The 19,268-nt window shown below is 41.8% G+C and overlaps 1 protein-coding gene across 20 annotated transcripts in view; it reads right to left on the bottom strand.

Annotated features, from left to right (window-relative positions):
• Positions 1–6,726: 6,726 nt before the first annotated feature.
• PPHLN1 (periphilin 1) overlaps positions 6,727–19,268 on the bottom strand; it is a 122,386-nt gene continuing 109,844 nt past the window's right edge. For all 20 annotated transcript variants that reach the window (XM_042859007.2, XM_024100593.3, XM_024100594.3 and 17 more), the window contains one exon: positions 6,727–8,813. In XM_042859007.2, coding sequence (XP_042714941.2) covers positions 8,604–8,813 — 210 coding nt within the window. In that variant the 3' untranslated portion in view covers positions 6,727–8,603. The remainder of the gene's footprint in view (positions 8,814–19,268) is intronic.

Genomic DNA, 19,268 nt, shown 5'->3' with positions numbered 1-19,268 from the left:
ATGTTTCTTGTGAGAATGAGTCACTTGTCTCACTCCACGCACAATTGCCAGGGTGAGTAGAGAACTCACTTGGGATGTGGGAGTCCTGGCTTTAATTTCCCCCTCTGATGGGGAAGAAAAGGTTCTAAAGCAGGGTTTCTCAGCCTGAGGGTCAAGACCCAAAATTGGTTCACCAGAATAATTCAAAGGGTCACGTGGCAGCTCCTGTGGTTCCTGTCCCACGGGACTGCCTGGTCTCGCTTCCCTGCTCCAGGCACTGCAACCTCTGGGGTCCCAGCACCACTCAGGTTTGGCCCAGCTGTCATGATGACAGGAACTTGGGTAGGCCCATAAGCCAGGTCACAACTCCACTCACAAATTTGGTCCAGTCTGAGGGGGCAGGGCCAAACCCTGGAGGTTGCAACACCTGGAGTGGAGAGCCAAGCCCAGCCAGCCCCACAGCACAGGAACTGCAGGAGCCGCCACTCTGGGGTGCGTGCCAGGCAGGACCCAACAATCCCTGGAGGCTGGCTCCAACTGAAACCACCCCAGGGCCTACACCCCTACACTATTTCCTGGGTCGTGACAGGGTTCACAATGGAAATTCACAATGGGTCTTGGGCCCAAAAAGGTTGAGAACCACTGACCTAAAGGAAAGTTACTTATCTTTAGTAATTGGAGTTCTCTGAGTCGTGGTGTTTGCATGTGTTCCACTTCTGGCATGCATGCACCCCATGCACTTGAGATTGGAATGCTTCAGCCAGCAGTATCCATTGGTTGAATCTGCTCCCCTGCCGACCTTGAGCCACAGCCCCCTTGTGGGTGTAAAGGAGGGGGGCGGAGCAACCAGCCGACCCTCAGTTCCGATACCACTATCAAGGCTAGGCTATCGGACTCGACAGACAGGGGAAAAGAGGGTGGTTCGTAGAATACATGTAAACATCACATCTCAAACAACTCCATTTACTAAAAGTAACTTACTTTCCTTTCTTCAAGTGCTTGTTTACGTGTCTTTCATTTCTGGTGAGTCCCAAGTAGCATGTATGGATGGGGGATGGTACTGCGAGCCTAATTAAATGAGTGCAACACAGCCCTCCCAAACTTGGCACCTGAATGAGATGCCTGAACTAAAGAGTAATGGCTAATGAAAGTCTGTATACTACTCCAAGTAGCATGCTCCCCCCATCTGCAGGTGTTCCCAGCCAATGAGAGCTGGGGGGTGGGGAGCGGAGCTTGGGGCAGGGTGCGGAGCCCACTGCCTGCCCCTAGGCGTAGGAGCCGGAGGGGGCACATGCTGCTGCTTCCAGGAGCCACGCGGAGAGCCCCTGACCCTGCTCCCCAGCAGGAGCTCAAGGGTCCGATTAAAAGTTCTGATGGGCTGGACATGGCCCACAGGCTCCCCCCTGCCTTAACAGATACTGCAGAAGTAACCTGTACTCTGGTAGAATGTGACATGGGAGTTAAGTGAGAGAGTATTTTGTGAAGAAATTTAGGGTATGGCCAGAGTGAAACTTTATCCCTGTGAAAATCATACATGGGGGTTTCACCATAAGAACCTGCAATTCACAGACCCTGTATGTAACTAGGAATACCATCTTCAAAGAGAAATGGAGTAACGAGCATGAGGCTAATGGCTCAAATGGAGGTCTCATCAGACTGATAAGGACCACATTAATATTCTAAGATGGAGGGAGTTGTTTTAGCAGAGGAAAATATCTCAGAAGACCTTTTACAAACTTTTTAACTGAAGGATGAGGAAAGATCTGGATGATCTTGAATTGGTGCATGATGTGCAGCGATAGCAGTCAAATAAACACATAATGAGCATAGCAACAAACCAGACTTTTTAAGTTTGATAGATACTCAAGGATATGAGGAGTGAATTTCTCTTGTGAGGAAAGATTATATTGGTAAGCCCGGGGTGAAAAACACCTCCATTCTGCATTATATGTTGTCCTTGTGGACTGCATTCTGCTCTGAATCAATATGCTCTGTACATCAACAGGACAATTCTTCAGCCAGTTTCCAAGCTGTGAGGTATAAATGTTGAATGATGAAACATTTGATGAAATGTTGTCCCATTGTTTTAGGTAATTAAGTCTGGTAGGAGAAGTAGAGATATTGGAAGTGTCACTAAGATATTTCTGATTTCTGTATTGCTTGGGCCGGTGACTGAGGCTTTGTCCTATTTGACCTTCCTTAACACACTAGGGATCAGAGGAATGGGAGGACAAGCATACAACAGGCCCTGGGTCCAGGGGATTAATGTGGCATCTCTTTGAGAACCCGGTCTTTATCTTCCCATGAAACAAATGCATTTCTTGTTCTGTTGGGTTGCAAACAAATCTATATGGCAAGAAACCCACTGACTGAAAATGAGAAAAATGTCTGAGTAGATGGTCTGCCAGTGTGTTGTTTATGTTTGGAAGGTGAACTACAGTTAGTGTTATGGTGTGCTGGATACACCGATTCCATGCTTTCCTGCACAAGATCGTTGGCCTAGGAGTTCTAAATTGGCCACCTCAAAATGTAACTTTATGCAATGTGACACCCAATTAGAGATTCTCTGAGTCCAGACTGCTTGACCCTTGGATCTTGGCAAGTGAAATAAATAGCCTAAGGCACTGCCTGGATGGTTTTGCTCGAGATAAGTAAATCACCGAGATTGGAGAACATTTAGAGTACGTAAGGCAGCCTCACCCTCGGCTGAATGAGGCTTTGGGGAAAAGAAGGTGAGTGGACTGATTTAAATTAAATTACTTTACCTATACTATATAGTTGCTGCGATGGGCTCCCCACCCCAATAATGAAGCATTGGTCACTGCTGACTTTGGGAAATGCTGGGAAGAACAGAACTCCCTTGCAGACCTGATGTGGATCTTTTCACCAGTTGAGGGAGTTCAAAACTTCTTGAGGTATGTGTATCTGCATGTCTGTCTTGAGAACAGCAGGGTGATAGACCATCCTTAAGCACCCCTGAAGACAACGAAGATCCAGTCTGTTGAACAGGTCACCAGAGTACATGAACTGTGTGACCTAAAACCAGAGACATATCCTTGCTATAGTACATAGATTGTTTTGCAGTTGATTGATCAACTTTAATATATTGTCAAATCTGGTCTGCAGCAGCTATCTTGAGCCATCATGGAATTGAGTAGAGCCCCAGTATGTGCTATCTTTTTTTGTTGGGTTTAAATGATTTTTTTCATGTTTCACTCATACCCAGACTGGAGAACAGATGTATGAGGTACTGGACACTGCTTAGCACCTGCTCTGGAGACTGTCCTCTTATCAACCAATTGTCAAGATATGGGTAAACCCAAACACATTTCTTTCTGAGATGTGCCAGTACCCCAGCCAGACATTTTGTGAAAGTCCTTGAAGCCATCAACAATCCAAAAGGCAGCACCCTGTACTGGTAATGTGCATTGCCCACTACAGAAGGCAAATATTTTTCTGCTGGATGGATGGAAATATGCATTTTGTAGATTGAGAGTTGCAAACTAGTCTAGAGGATCTAGGGAAGGAAGCATGGAGAACAGGGTTACTATTTGAAATCTGAACTGGCTAACTGAAATTTGAACTCTCAGGTCCAATACTGGTCCAACCAGCCTCCCAATTTTTTGGGGACTAGAATATATCGGGAACAGATCTCCTTCTCTGATATTGGGGAGGGAACCTCCTGCATAGCACCAAGAGCCAACAGACACTCAACATCTTATGTGAAGGTGTCTTATGAAAAGGGTCCCTGAAACGGAAGGTGGGAATGTCTTGGAATTGAACAGAATAACCTTTCCGAATTAGTTCCAATACTTATCTGCTGCTGGTGACACTACTCCATCGCTTCCTGGAAATAATATAAATAGTCCCGAAAAAGGGTAAGGTAGGAAAAAAGACCCTCCAAGATTGGTTAACAGTTCTCTGTATACACATCAAACAACTTTTTAAAGCCTGTCTTAGCAGCAGTTGAAGTTGATGTCCATGAAGGTCCTCCATGAATACATTGTTTCTTCTTTAAAAAATCCATTGTTCTCTGATAAGGATGATTAAAAGGAGTAGTGACAGGCTGTTTCATTTGAGTATGCTTCTTTTTGTATTTTGCAGTATTATTGTAGCTATGTTGTTCCCAGGATATGAGAGAGACAAGGTGGGTCAGATATCTTTTATTGGACCAACTTCCAAACCTTCTCTCTTCCATCAACAACAGTTGGTCCAATAAAAGATATCTCACCCATCTTGTCTCTCTTTTTACATTGGAAGTGTAGATGCCTAATGACAGTAATGTAGTACGAGTGCCTTTCAGTGTAGGTAATGACTCAGTTTTAGAACTGAACTAGATGATTCCCTCCAAAGGGAAGGTCTTCCAACATAGTTTGAACCTCCAGAAGACCAGAACCATCACGCACGTTGCATAGTACTTGTTGCCTCCAATCAGTTTCATTGCAGTTTCAGCAGCATAATGGACTTATAGGAAGGTTTTAGCTATTAACTCACCATTCGTAGATGAACTTTTGTCAGACTTTAGAGGAATTTAAATATTTATCTAGATACTCAGTAACTTTGTCCCACATAAGGTAATCATAGCAAACTATCAGGCCCTTTTATCAAGTTATGCAGAGTTGAAGGCAAAAAGTCAAATCTTTTTTGGCTCTTTCTCCTCTGGAGTAATACTAAAGGACTAATGTTTCAACTTCTCTTGTGTGCTGTTGTCGCTACTGAGGACCCTGGAGAAGGACGTGTGTAGAAATCTTAGAAGCCTGTTGAAAGGACTTGATACCTGTTTTCACCTCTTAGCAGTGGGTGGTCTAGATGCTGGAGTCTACCATAAGAGTGGGGTTGGCTCTAACAAGTCTTCATTTATAGATAGGGCAACCTCTCTGGTAGAAATGGATGCAAAATGTCCAGTAACTTATGTCCTTTTTCTTGAGCAGTCTGAACAGGGATCTCCAAAGCTTCTGCCATTCAGTGGACCAAGTCTCAAAATGACTTATTATCTAATGACGATAACTGAGGAGGAGCCATAGCCTCATTCTGTGAAGAAGAGGCTGGAATATGCTCTGAAATAGTTTCAGAAACTTGCCACTGAAGTATATGTTCACCCAGAGACAGATGTGGAGAAGAGTCTGGTTCAACAATATGTATACATTGCTGTGAATACTTTTTCATAATAGGTGCATCCTGGGCTGAAGATGATCTAACCCTGGAAACCAAAGCTGAGGAATGTTTTGATTTAGGATGTGGTCATAGGGCCCCGGAGGCCAAGCAGTTTGTCTATATGTATAAAATTAATGAGGCCAGGCCCAGTGGTAACAATTAGGGGCTTTTGAACTAACATGCCTATATTTACCCCCTATGTCTGACTTACTTCCAAATATATACAGGTTATAAAAATACCCCCAACAGGTAAGCAGGTGAAACATTCCAATTATCAGAAGAGGATGAAGAATGATACTCGTGCTCCTCTTCGAGGGGGAGGGGGAAGACTGCTTGTGAGCAGGTATGAGAATTACCCACTGAAAGGGGCTTACTACACTAGCCCTAAGGTAACTTATGCAACATCCCTTGATTGACAAATAAGTGATGTTTTGCATATTATGCTGAGGGTGGCCAATGCATCATGGTTATTTTAATTTAAAAACTGGTTCTGTTACCTTCCCCCACCCCAACAACGAAGTTACTTAGTGTCTAATCACTGGTATTTACAGATCAAGCAAATGGGGACAGTATTCCCTCTTAATATAAACAAGCCCTACATAAACTTGTATTGGAGAAAGTGATATTCCTTTAGTTACAACTGGTGCAGACCGCCTAGTGCAGATAGGCTGCACTGGCACAAAGTGGAGCGTGTACCCTTATCCTAGAGGACGCCTGGACTTTGAGTCTCTGATGGCGAATGGGATATGTGGTAGCTGCCCTGCACTATTCTCTGAGGAAAAATAAAATTAGGCTTGGACAGCCGAGAGAAGGGGCCATATCTTCAAACCATACGCTCTCTGGTGCATTCCATTTCACTGCAGAGGCCATTGATCCATACACAAGATGAAAATAATCTGCAGTGACACGTTTAACCATTTAAATTGTAACTCAAATTTAAAGCTGACAACCCACTGAGATTAACAGATCAGTTCCTACCCTCTCAAACCTATTGTTTCAGGCTGTCTACACCTTCAGGCAGACAGCACTGCATTTACACTGTGCTCCCATATTTTAAGGGTATATGCACATTCATGAATGCTAGAAACAAGTTTTGCTTTAACTAGCTCACCTGTTCACGTGCTATGGGTGAAGCCAGAGTAGACCTACACCTTATCCAGTGCAGATTCGGTCCACTTCCACCAATAATCTCCTTGCCCCAACACCATCTCCCAATTAGTCCCCACCCACCTGTGTCTACAATGCAAATTCCTCAGTGCAAAAGACAACCCTACTGTATTTTCACTATACAAAACTCAAAACAAGTGCGCACACTTCTGTGTATATTTATATGCATAGCAGAAGAGGCCATTTTCTTGCTTTAAATTTACTGGATTTGCAGGGACATTAATTTCTCACTTACCTCAACATTGTGAATAGCTAAAACACACAAAGGGTTTTAAGCATTATGTCTTGAAACAAGCACAAAACCGGGGGTGGGGATGGGCGGGGAGAGGAGAGACCAACCTAGCATTCAATGTGAATTTCAGGTTAGCAAACTTTATAGTAATACCAATTCTAGAAAAAACACATTAAGTTGTACAACAGGAGTTCTTTGTTGCTATCACTGAGATTTAATCTGAGTTGAGAAACAGTTGATTTATGTAAAACAGATTTTCATAAAATAAAGCATGTGCTCACAATATTATTTAATTTTATAGACTATTTTTTGCAAATTAAGCATTAGGAAAATATTCCTTAATGAAGAATACTGAAATTAAAGTACAGTAATAACGGGCATTCTTGATGAGAACAGTAGGTATTCCTCATAATGTATTATTATTAAACAAATATTCCTAATTTTTTTTCAGTGCTTATAACCTTAAGAGTTCTAACCATGAGTACAAACTTATGTTTAACACTGATGTTGCTACGAGAGTAGTCGTAGCTAATAATGACAGAATTTTTCAGACGCTGAACACATAATTGGTGAGGAAAGACTCGGCCATTTCTCAAACCGTTTCAGTTTTTGTACGAATAGTGAAGTGCGTTGAATAAATTTGTTATCACAGAAGAGTCAGTCTAAAGCAAAGGCACTGACACTAAAACAAACCAGATCCATAGCAGGAGTCTGATGTCGACATGTTTATTGAATTCCTATATCAGAAAGGTGCAACCCATTGTGGAGAACGGGAATGGTGGATCTGAGTACACACCAACTTCTGCATACAAAATGATTACCATGCATTAGTTTACTCCCCTGTAAGTAATCCCAATGAAGTTAATGATACTACACATGACTGTCTGCAGAATGGGGCTCACAGTATTTCTGTTAGGTGAAGCAGCCTACACGTCATAGAAGTGGTCTGTTTTAGAGTCATTAGCTCTTTTCATTTTGTTTCAAACATGTTATATAATACAGATAGATACAAGGAGCTTAGCTCTGCATCTGCTAACCTCTGTGTAATATGTCTTACAAATTTTGTAACTGTCTAAGGTGGAATGTTTAATATGCCAATCTCTTTTTAAAAATGAAGATGCAGCTTCTTAATTTTAACAAGGTACCACAAACTGATCTTAATCACTTTTCAGAAATTTCACTGATGTTTTTTTGCCTTTTTTAGTACTCTGTTGCCCAGTGGATCTGCTTTTCTTCTGTCACAATTATTTTTTTCACTTTTTAAAAGAACTCTAGTTAGCCCTGTATTGCTCTAAGTATCAAACAGAACTGTTAACTAAGTTTGAACCACAGGGAAAATTCTGCCCTCAGCTGCACAGATGTAACTGAAAGCCGAATTCAGCCTACCAAACCAGTTTTATACTGATGATACATAAGAAGAAAACAACCCAGCTTGTCTTTAGGATATTAAGTAGAGTTTGAAGAGCTAAAATTAGAAAAGACATCACTTCCCTTGTCAAGTGAGCAAATTGTTCTGGTAGTCACTGAGTCAAATAAGGAATCCCTAGATGTCATTTTTCAGAATGGACCTGAACTTTAAAACCACATGCCAAAAATAAATGATAAAAGTAAACTATGGTCATGAACAACCTTGCAAGTTTTTCTATAGCATGTATAAACAAGAGAACATCCATGTTTTTGAATATAAGCTGAGGAATGAAGAACTGCTTCTTGTTATTTTAATAAAAATACAGTGCTTACTTACACTTCTAAACATTGAAACAAAAGTATACATACATGGAGCAAATCTTTTTTTCTAGGTAATTGTGTAAAGGCTTTCAAAAGTAGTTTGTCACTTTACATCATTATTGAAACATGTATCCTTTTCAAAGGAATAAATGTCACAAAACAAATACACATTAGAAGAACACAATTAAATGGCCTGGGCAATGAACAATCTATAGTCAGCTACTATGAAGGAACATGGGCCTTGGGTTCAAATCTCCAGCAAGTATTCCCCTTCTCCACAAAAAGCATATTTATATATTAACGGCATATACAATATGGAAAATCTAAAAGCATATTTTTGTTCTTAATATGCACCCTCTTTAAAGGACTCTGCTAACTCTTGATTGGCAGCATCATATTCAGCAATGAAATGTTTAAGTTCTTCAATGCATCGCTCACCTATCTCATGCAAATTTTGTCTCAGGGCAAACTGAATGGACTTTTCTAATGAAGGATCTTTATCAATCAGCATCTTCACTACCATGCCAAAGGTTTCACAGTCTTGTCTGTAAACCTAGAAGCAATACATTTGAGAAACTGATTAAATGCAAGGATATTTACATAAGCAGCATCATTTCCCCCACCCCAAATAAGGTTAAAGTAACATTACACCACCAAAACCAATTGATGAACAATGAATGATAGATTCAACACAAATCTTATTTGTTAAGCCTGCTATAAATGTTTACTCCCCTGCAGGCCTGCTGTAATGTAACAAGGGCAAAGGTAGCTAGGTCAGTACTAACTACTTTGACACAAAACATAATTCTTAATGAAGGAAATTTCTGAAAAATAGAACTTGGGGAGGAAAAGAATTTCTCTTGTAATGCACCCACCTTGAATAAAATATCTGAGTAAAGAGAGATGAGCAAACACTAAATGCATTTAACACTTTTGCTTGTAATAAAATCTGGGTTTTACCTCATCATCTGTGCCCATCTCATTAATTTTTATTTAAAGGTAATGATTAGTTAGTTGATCTTCTGATAACACTTTGAAGATGACACATACTAAATATTTCAGAAAATATATTTTTATTATGTTTTTTGGAGATTTCAAATCACCCATAATGGCAAAGCCAGATCAATTTCCTGTACAGAGCTTCAAAACAGCTCTATAGGTTTGATGCTATTGGCAGCTCTACCCCAGTACAATGTAACTTCATAAGGGAGAGCTCAGTTTAGAATTGACATCAGCCAGAGGTTGCACCTCAGAGGATGCAAAGTAACTGAACCCAAGTGGGAGTGGGGGAAGGGTAAGAAAGAAGAAAACGCTACATTAACTGCTGCAAAGAGGTTGAAGTGGAAATATGCAGGACTTCTACATGCAGGAAAAGGGAAACTGTCTGACCACCTGGTATAACTTCTTTGATATGTTAATCCCCTTTCTGTTCCCATTCTTTTCACTTGTACTTGCAGCCCCATCTGCTGATTTTTTAATTTACATTTGAAATTTAAATGCCCCATTATGTATTATTTGCACCTTAGTACCTAGAAGACATAGTCATGGACTAGGGCCCCACTGTGCCAGGCACTTTACAAATATGAAAAAAAAAGATGATCCCTGCACCAAAGAGCTTACAATCTAAGAGCTAAGAACAGGCACTACTGTAAGTCAAAATAAATAATTAAACTGCACAATAGTGTCTTTGAGACAGACATTATACCCATGTTACAGATGGATAAGTTAAGGCAAGGATGTAAATGCTCAAGGTCCTGCAAGTCAAAGTGTAGCCATGTCTATATTATGGTGCCATAGCTAGGTGCTGTAACCCTGTAGTGTAGGTGCAGATGACAGCAACAAAAGGGTTTCTTTCCACCTCCCTGAGCAATAGGAACTAGGTCAACAGAAGCATTCTTCCACTGACCTAGCTGTGCCTACACCATGGGTTAGGTCAATGTTCAGGGGTATGGATTTTTCACACCCCTGAGCACCGTAGCTATGTCGACGTAAATTTTAAGTGTAGACCGGACCTGTGTCTCAACACTATTTTAACCACTGGATCACACTGCCTCCATTGGCTGGCAGATGTATTGGGTTTTCCCAAGAAAAGAAACTAAGCATAGCATGTGGAAATGCCTAGACAACTACTCTGTTTTCCCAGTGCACGTAGTATGATAAGGTGGTGCCCCCATCCAGCACCTCACATAAGGGCATTGTGAGACTTATTTTGATTTACAATACAGTGCCTACGTAGCCTGTGACAACTTCCTACAAATCTCAATTTTGATCACTTTTTCAAATATTACATACTTTCAACATAAAACTTGCCAGTCACAGTATAGCAACAAGAACTTTTTTTTTATGAAAAGCCCACTGGATATAATGTACTTACAAAAAGTTATTTATCTGCCTGAATTTGGTCCAGTAAAAAATATACTGCTACACTTGCCTTACTTTCTTGTACCATGAAGAGGTCTATTTATTCTGTTTAGATGATTGTCTAATCTATTCTGTTAGTTTGGTACAGGTTATGATTCATAGTGTCAAAGATGCAGAACATTTTATGATTTTGCTAGCAAAAGCATGCCTATTCAGTGCTTCACAGAAATGTTACAGCAATCCCACAAAGTTTAGGGGCATTTCAATTCCTTCACTCAAGGGAGTAATCACCTAACTCTCTTAAGTTCTTTTCCCACCCAAGGATATTGTTATGAGCTGAGTGAAACCTTGTTATAGATTGAGTTAAAACCCCATTGAGATTAACAGGTGTGAACTGACCTTTCAATTAAAATAACAAAGCATAAGACCCCACCTCGGTCTGTTTGTGTAGAATCATAGAATATTAGGGTTGGAAGAGACCTCAGGAGGTCATCCAGTCCAATCCCCTGCTCAAAGCAGGGCCAACACCAACTAAATCATCCCAGCCAAAGCTTTGTCTAGCCGGGCCTTAAAAACCTCTAGGGATGGAGATTCCACCACCTCCCTAGGTAACCCATTCCAGTGCTTCACCACTCTCCTAGTGAAATAGTGTTTCCTAATATCCAACCTAGACCTCCCCCACTGCAACTTGAGATCATTGCTTGTCTTGCATAAGGAAGAAGAAAAGTTAAAAGATATAAACCAGGGTGTAACTTTGGGATATTAAGAGAAATTGCTATAAAAAAAGATATGTGTTCCTGTCTAGGAACTTTTCAATGAGCATTGTTCTGGGTAGGGATGTATGTGAGGGAAGAAAGATCACAGAGAAACTGAGAACAGACAAAAACAGAGAGAAAAGAAGAAGCAAGAAAGCCAAACAGGAGCCTGTAAGCAGAGTGTAACCTGGATAAAAGCTCGACAGAGCACTTTTGGGTCTAGTGTTGGCTAAAGAGTCTTGGAGGCTGTACACTAAGAAACTACTCCTTTTGTTCTTTGTGTCTTCTGTGTTCAGAGACACAGGACTTTGTAGATTCCTTGTAAAGAAACAAGTGTGCATCAAAGAAAATACCAGACTCCATCAGTTTCTACTTCTAGCTAGATCAGGGGTGGCCAACCTGAGCATGAGAAGGAGCCAGAATTTACCAATGTACATTGCTAAAGAGCCACAGTAACACATCAGTAGCCCCCCATCAGCCCTCCCCCCTTCCCAGTGCCTCCCACCCACCGGCAGCCCTGCTGATCAGCGCCTCCCCTTCCCACACCTCCCAATCAGCTGTTTTATGGTGTGCAGGAGGCTCACGGGGGGGGGGGGGGGAGGGGAGGAATGAGGGCATGGCAGGCTCAGGGGAGGGCATGGGAAGGAGTGGAGTGGGGGCAGGGACTGTGGCAAAGCCAGAGGTTGAGTAGTGAGCACCCCCTGGCACATTGGAAAGTTGGCACCTGTAGCTCCAGCTCTGGAGTCGGTGCCTATACAAGGAGCCGCATATTAACTTCTGAAGAGCCGCAAGTGGCTCCGGAGCCACAGGTTGGCCACCCCTGAACTAGATCATCCTCAAGGTTGCAAACTTTGCCTAGATGCTCAGGTTGAAAAGGGGCAACGATATTCATCTCATGCACCCTACCCAAACGGGAATGTGGCAGAGGTTCTTCCTCTATCAAGTGGTTAACACTGGTCATTTTCACACATCACTGGCCAATTTCCTTTTATAAAATGTACTGGACTTTTATGTGATGACAGCCTAGTTTTATTTCTCTGCACATTCTTTAGAAGAAAAACAAAACAAACACAAGTAATCAGAAGTTGTGATCTTTGTCCAAGGTTGATCTTTTAAGGCATGAAACCACACCCGTGGTAAGATTTAGTTCTTACTAAGACATATATTCACATTCTTCCCAAATCGAATTGTAGACACAATTAACGAAGTAAAATAATCCTATACTGGGAAGAGCCCAATTTTACTGACACCTGGACTACACTTAAAAGTTAGGCTGACATGGTTACAGTGGCCCCGGGTGTGAAAAATTCACACCAATGATCACCACAGTTAAGTCGACCTAACCCCTGGTGTAGATGTGGTGAGGCAATGAAAGAATTCTTATGTTAACATAGCTACCACAACTCAAAGATGTGGATTATCTACACTGATGGAAAAAAAACCCCTTCTGTAGTTGTAGAAAGCGTCTACACTAGGACACTACAGCAGCACTGTAGCTATGCCGCTTTAGTGCCCATAGCGTAGACATGACCTAGGACTGGTCAAAATGTAGCAAGGAGGACAAAGCCATAACAGCCGTGTGGGAGGTGGGAAAGAAGATCTTTGGGCATTTTGCAAGCACAGATGAAGTTCAGAAGTAATGTCAGTGATTATGGTACTTTATGTAAAGCCAGACAACACAATAAATATTTTTGATGGTACATTTTAGAATAGGCAAAAATGAGATCACCATTTTCAAACAGTATTTGGGACAACTCTTCCTGCAAATAAGATTTTATTTTCTCAAAAGATTAAAACAGACCTAAACAAAACAGACAATGTAGCCACCATTTCAGCAAAATCTCTTAAAAAAAAAAAATCAGGAAAACAGTGTGCACATGGTATTTTCTCAGCATACTGCTTTGGGTACTTAAGATGTTCATTGCTGTACAACAGCAGAAGAGTTTAAGACTCTCATATTCAGAGTTTCATATTCATATTCAATATATGTTTCACTCTATATGCATCCGAAGAAGTGGGTTGTAGCCCACGAAAGCTTATGCTCTAATAAATTTGTTAGTCTCTAAGGTGCCACAAGTACTCCTGTTCTTTTTGAGGATACAGACTAACACGGCTGCTACCCTGAAACCTGTCATATTCAGAGGATTTTCACAGCCCTAGGATTCTAGGTCTGGCTAAGAGAACTTCAAAGCAGAGCTAACTTTGGTGACTATTTCCTGACAGATTCTTTTCCAAGAAAAGAACCATTCAGAAAAATAACCCTGTATCTGATTAACCATATGATAGACAGATGGTTTTTGGCTTTGAATAACTCCTGCTTTTCAAGTGCTTTCAGTCTGCTTTTACCACCTTTATAGGAATTCCTCCCCCCCCCCCCCAGTCATTAGGTATTGGGGGGAAATAGCTTAACACAATTTTTCTTATCACACTTTTATTTGTTCTGTTTTATCACGTTTGAAGTACTCAGACTGGGGATGTGTGAATGAACAGGTAAAATAACCTGGTAATTGATAGTCTTCACAAAGCCTTTTATAATATTGTAGATGTGATTATGTCAACCAAAGAACTGATGTTAACCACACTAGTAAAGAATACAGAGACACGTTCTTCTGAAAGGCCTTTTGTACTGGACTGCACCAAAAAGAAATATGTGAAACAAAGTAGGTCTAATCTACATATAATTGGTCTTCCAGAGAACTTCACATTACTGACTTGCATTTCATTCTAAACCTTATTTTTCCACACACCATGCAGAACCAAAAAACAACATTTGGGCAGATTTTGTCATGCTAAGAGTCAACTGAAGCATATTTTCCTTACAAGGGTTTCAAGTTAAAAAAATGAAAACGAAAAAATCAGGAGAACCATTTTTATCACCACAAAGCCTTAAATCTCAGATGTTGCTGCACTGACACCATAATCAGTAGGCTAAATAGGCTCATAGCAGAGATGCATGCTTTTTGGGATACTTACTGTGGCAAACTATTTCAAAAGCCACAAACTGTATAAGAACAAACACCAGGTTACTCTACAAACAGAAAACAGTGATGTGGGGAGGGGGGGCAGCCTGGTGCCAACAGGCTGTAAGAGCAGAGAGGAACAGTTAAAGCAACTTAAACACAACATTTTGCTCTCAACAAACGATGAAAATAAGAACCCAATCTATTCTTCTTTACAAAGGTATGCAGAGACCAGACACAGATGAGTTATGGAGCTCTGCACAGCAACAGACTGCAATGGTGCCAGCCTGCGCCTCTGAAATTCTTGCCCTTTAATTCAGAGCTCTTTAAAAGACAAGATGCTGGCCCTGAATACAAAGACTGACTCTTCAAAAATTCATCTCAGCAGAGAAGAAAGTCAATTTCTGGGAAATGAGCAGAGAATAGGCCACGTGGAGTCTGAACAAAGGAACTGCAGAAGAGATTCCAAACATGGAAAATCACTTATGAAAAACCATTCTTTGCTGGAGGGAAAATTGGAAGCACTTGAGACCCAACTCGGAGTTAGAAATATCTATATCCTTGGAATTCTGGTTTATATTCATTCTGAGCCGAGGCCACTGAAAAGCTCATCCCTAAACATCTGGAAGTGGACATTAAAAATGATTCCTTGTGTGGGGAAAGAAGTTATAGTATCCCTATATTCAAAAACAAGAAAGAGAATCATAGCCGCAGCATTATTATACTGTTTGATATATATGTCAGGGAATCCTGAAAACAGCTAACGCCACAGGGTGATCAATTACCCAGGCCATAACATATTATTATTCTCTGACCTGACTATATCACAGGCATAACGGAAAGAATTTGTAGTGTTTTAACAAACATATGAAGGAGGAGTGGAAACAGCTGTACAATTCCTAAGAAAATTCTGGGTTATCTAGGAAGAAAAAATCTTCTCTTCTGGGACACGACCTGAGTTCAAGTCCTGTTTGAAAAGATCCTTAAAGCCAACACAATCCGCACCCCAGGAGTTTTCATAGAACAACTAATATGTTTCATTTTTAATTATTCTTCTCCTTTAGACATTTTAGCTCCTTTTCTTATCTTACAGTAAGATAAGAGGCCCCAACTGTGATTTCCACCCATTGTCCCCCCTCCCCCCCCCCCAACACACACTGTGGTAGTCACTGTTCAAACACTTCAGCCATGTCTAGACTAGGGTTTAAAGATGTAATGTTGGAAGTTGTTAGCTAACACCTTCAGAGCTTGTCTATACACAAAAAATATACTGTTTAATCATACACGTATATTTAAAGTGGTACAACCCACTAGTTTGGATGCAGTTATATCAGCATAAAGGTGTTTTATACAAGTATAGCTATTCCCATACAGGAATGGGAATAATAACCTAAACCAGTATAAGGCACCTTTATACCAGTATAACTGAGTCCACACTGGTTGTATTGATATAACTATTTTGATTAAAAGTTCACAATTCCAACCAATAGTTATAACTGTATAAACTCTCTGTGTAGACCAGGTCTTAGTGTAGGCAAGACACACTGCCTTTTAACACATTTAGGTGGCTAAGCTAAAGCCAAGCACAGAGCCTAGGCTTACCCAACTGAGTATGTGTTAAAGTATACACTACCTTTTCCATCCTAGACTTCTCAAACATGCTACTTAGAATGTGTTAACTAACATGATTTAACATCACACCTTTAAATAGTGTGTGATCGTGCAATTAATGTATCAGAATGCATACACACAAGGTGGCCAAATGAAGATTGAGCAGGCAAATGTTATTCAGACATTTCCCAACTTTTGAGAAATTGTAATTGTAATATTCTTTCACTGAAATGTTTTGGGATGTAAGGTAATATATATTGTGCTTACTCTGGCCAATGTGTAGAAGATGATTGGGGTATACAGGCAAGTCAAGGTTAGCATCAGTACAAGAAAAAGTTATTCTAAAAAGTTAAAAGGGAAGTAAGGAGAACACAAGGTTCTTGTTCAGCCTTTTATGAAATGATAAGAAAGTAACAGAAGTGTCTATAAGCTTAAAAGAGAAGGGGAATGGGCAAAGCCACTGATAACTAGAGAGAGGGACTTGGCCAGAGGGTGGATACAACTCAGTGGGTATTGAAGAGCTGATAGCAGATGGAGCTGTGAACTATTAGGTGAGTTCAGTTTGTTAGAATCCAGTAGCTTCTGAAAGGTGGCCAGGGCATCTGATAATGTGATTCTAGATTAAATGTCCCAGAACGTCATTAACACAGAGTTAAGGTTGTCCAGTGGTGCCTTATGCCCTTCCAGAATGTGAAGAGCAGCTGCAGTTAAATCTCTGAAAACCAGGAAATACAAAGTTAAGGTATACTCTACCCCAGCATCGCGATCTTAACTCAGCCCACTGTAGCTGACAATAGCCATTTGGAATGGTTCTGTAAGGAGGGGGCCATAACGAGTAGACATGAAAAAGAATGTGCCATTGTTTGCACTGTGGTACACAGATTTGAATTCCAGCATTTATCTGCATCTGTTCACTATGTTAGGTGTAGCTGTGTTGAAGGTGGAACAATTAGTTGGAGCAGCTTGGCAGAGCTGTTACTGTGATATGACAAAACATGCACATATACTTTCAAAGATCAAATATGCCTCATTTCAGTGCTGAGCTCTGTAGGTTGTGTCAGTAATAGTGCACAGAGATCATCTTGTCACGTGGATTTTCAGCAGTATGGTCACATACATGACAACGGTCTTTGGAGCTTGGAGTGAGGGCTTGTCTTCATGTATAGTGCTGCAGCGCTTTAGTGAAGATGCTCCTATGCCGATGAGAGAGCTTCTCCAGTCAGCATGGTTAATCTACCTCCCAGAGAGGTGGTAATTATGTCGAGGGAGAAGCTCTCCCGTTGACGTAGCGGTCTATACAAAGGGTTAGGCGGGTATAACTATGTCACTCGGGGTATGGATTTTCACACCCCAAAGCGACATAGTTATACAGATATAGGTCTGCAATGTAGACCTGGCCTCAGTGAAAGCAATGTCTCAGAAGGACTCCCCAGGGCAAGGGTGAAGGGGAGGTAACATTTAGCAAATCTGAGGTGGTCTGTGTAGACTGAGTCCTGGTCTACACTGAAAATTTAGAATGATCTAGCTACATTGCTCAGGGGTATGAAAAAATTCACATAGTTGAGCGCCGTAGTTAAGCTAATGTAACCCACGGTATAGATACAGCTAGCTACCGTTGCTTGGGGAAGTGGAGTTCCCACATCCAAGGAAAAAAACCCTTCCCCATTGCTGTAGTTGCAATGCTATAGCCAGGCCGCTGTAGGGTCCATAGTGTAAACATGCCCTCACTGTTTAAAAGCTTGCCTCTCTCACCAACAGAAGTTGGTCCAATATAAGCTATTACCACCTGATTTCTCTAATATCCTGGGATCAACACAGCTACAACTACACTGCATACAGTATGTGTAATTATCATGCTGAGGCATCATTTCAAGAAGGCAGCAATAAGATTGTTATGCAGGGGTGGCGTTTACCTTAATTTGGTATTTCCCAGTTTTCAGAGGTTTAAATTAGCCACTCTCCACATTCTGGAAGAGCATGGGGCACCACTAGGCAACCTTAATTCAGAGTTAAAGTGCTTGGGCATTTAATTTCCTTGGCTTTAAAAAAAATAATTTCTCATCACCCCGATGTACCACAGCCCAGCTCTCCCTCTCCACTGCCTTTGGCTCTTTGGCAATAATTCCTCCAACCACAGAATGCACTGGCTTCACTGCCTCTGCATCTCCTGTGTCTGTTTGTCCACCACAGCCTGGTTCTACCTCCTCAATCTTCCTCCCGACAGAGAGACAAGTACTGGCAGGAGACTTGCAGGCTAAGGAGCTGAGGAAAGGATGAGGAACAGAGTGGGGACCAGCCTGGACTCAGTGAGCATAATTTTTGAAGAGAGTGACAGACGTGGGGGAAAAGGGGAGTGTGATGACTGATGGATGGGGGGCTTTTGGAAGACAGAACTGAAGTTCCCCAACATCCCCCCGGTACAGCTCTGACCTCCTCCTTTCCACTCCGTTCTTCCCTGCACAGTTCCAACAGAAGCCTGCATTGCTCCAAACCTCTGATAGTCTCCCCAATCACTCAACCCCCACTCCCCACTGCTCCAATTCCTCCAACATGCCCATTGCTCCAAGCACCCCGTGCCTCACTGGTTCCAGTCCTTCGCTTCCTACCAGTTCCACCCTCCTCCTTACCACTTCATGCCCCTAGGAAGTATGGAGGGCCACGGGGAGATGGAAAGGTGGCGGAGCTATGAGGCGTGCAAGTGCAAGCTGCAGGCAGGAAGTGGCAGGAAAGTGGAGATGCAGAGTCCCTACCCTAGTGGGTGGTGAAGGGATTCCACACATTCATCTGCAGTATGGGAGGCTCAGAGAGGTGTGACGTCTCAGCTAGATGACAACACCCCATGGAGATGAATGCAGCCTGAAACAAAAGCTCTAAAATATGTGAACTGCTCCATTATCTCCATGGGTGTTTTCATTCCCTCTTCCCAGGGTCAGTCTTTGTGAGCCTGTGCCATGCACCAAGCACGTCTGCTCTCAGCTGTCCATCCACAGGGGATCCCAGCTCACAAGTCAAGGGCGGGGAAGGGACGGGCTTTCAAACCCCTCCCCTCCCCTGCAGGTCAAGGACCTTCCAACTCTCCCCAATCCTGGCTCACATGGAAGTTGCAAGATACCCAGAATTCATTCCCACAAATGTGCATACAGTATGTATCCAGTGTTGTTGTAACTGTGTCGGTCCCAGGATATGAGAGAGATAAGGAAGGTGTGGTAATATTTTTTATTGGACCAGTTTCTGTTAGTGAGAGAGACAAGCTTTCGAGCTACACAGAGCTCTTCTTCAGGTCTGGGAAAGGTACTAAGAGTGTCACAGCAAAATACAAAA

This window comes from Chrysemys picta, chromosome 1, assembly GCF_011386835.1.
Source record: "Chrysemys picta bellii isolate R12L10 chromosome 1, ASM1138683v2, whole genome shotgun sequence".
Classification (NCBI taxonomy): domain Eukaryota; kingdom Metazoa; phylum Chordata; order Testudines; family Emydidae; genus Chrysemys; species Chrysemys picta.
The sequence above is the reverse complement of the archived record's forward strand: the minus strand, read 5'-3'. Positions and strand labels throughout refer to the sequence as shown.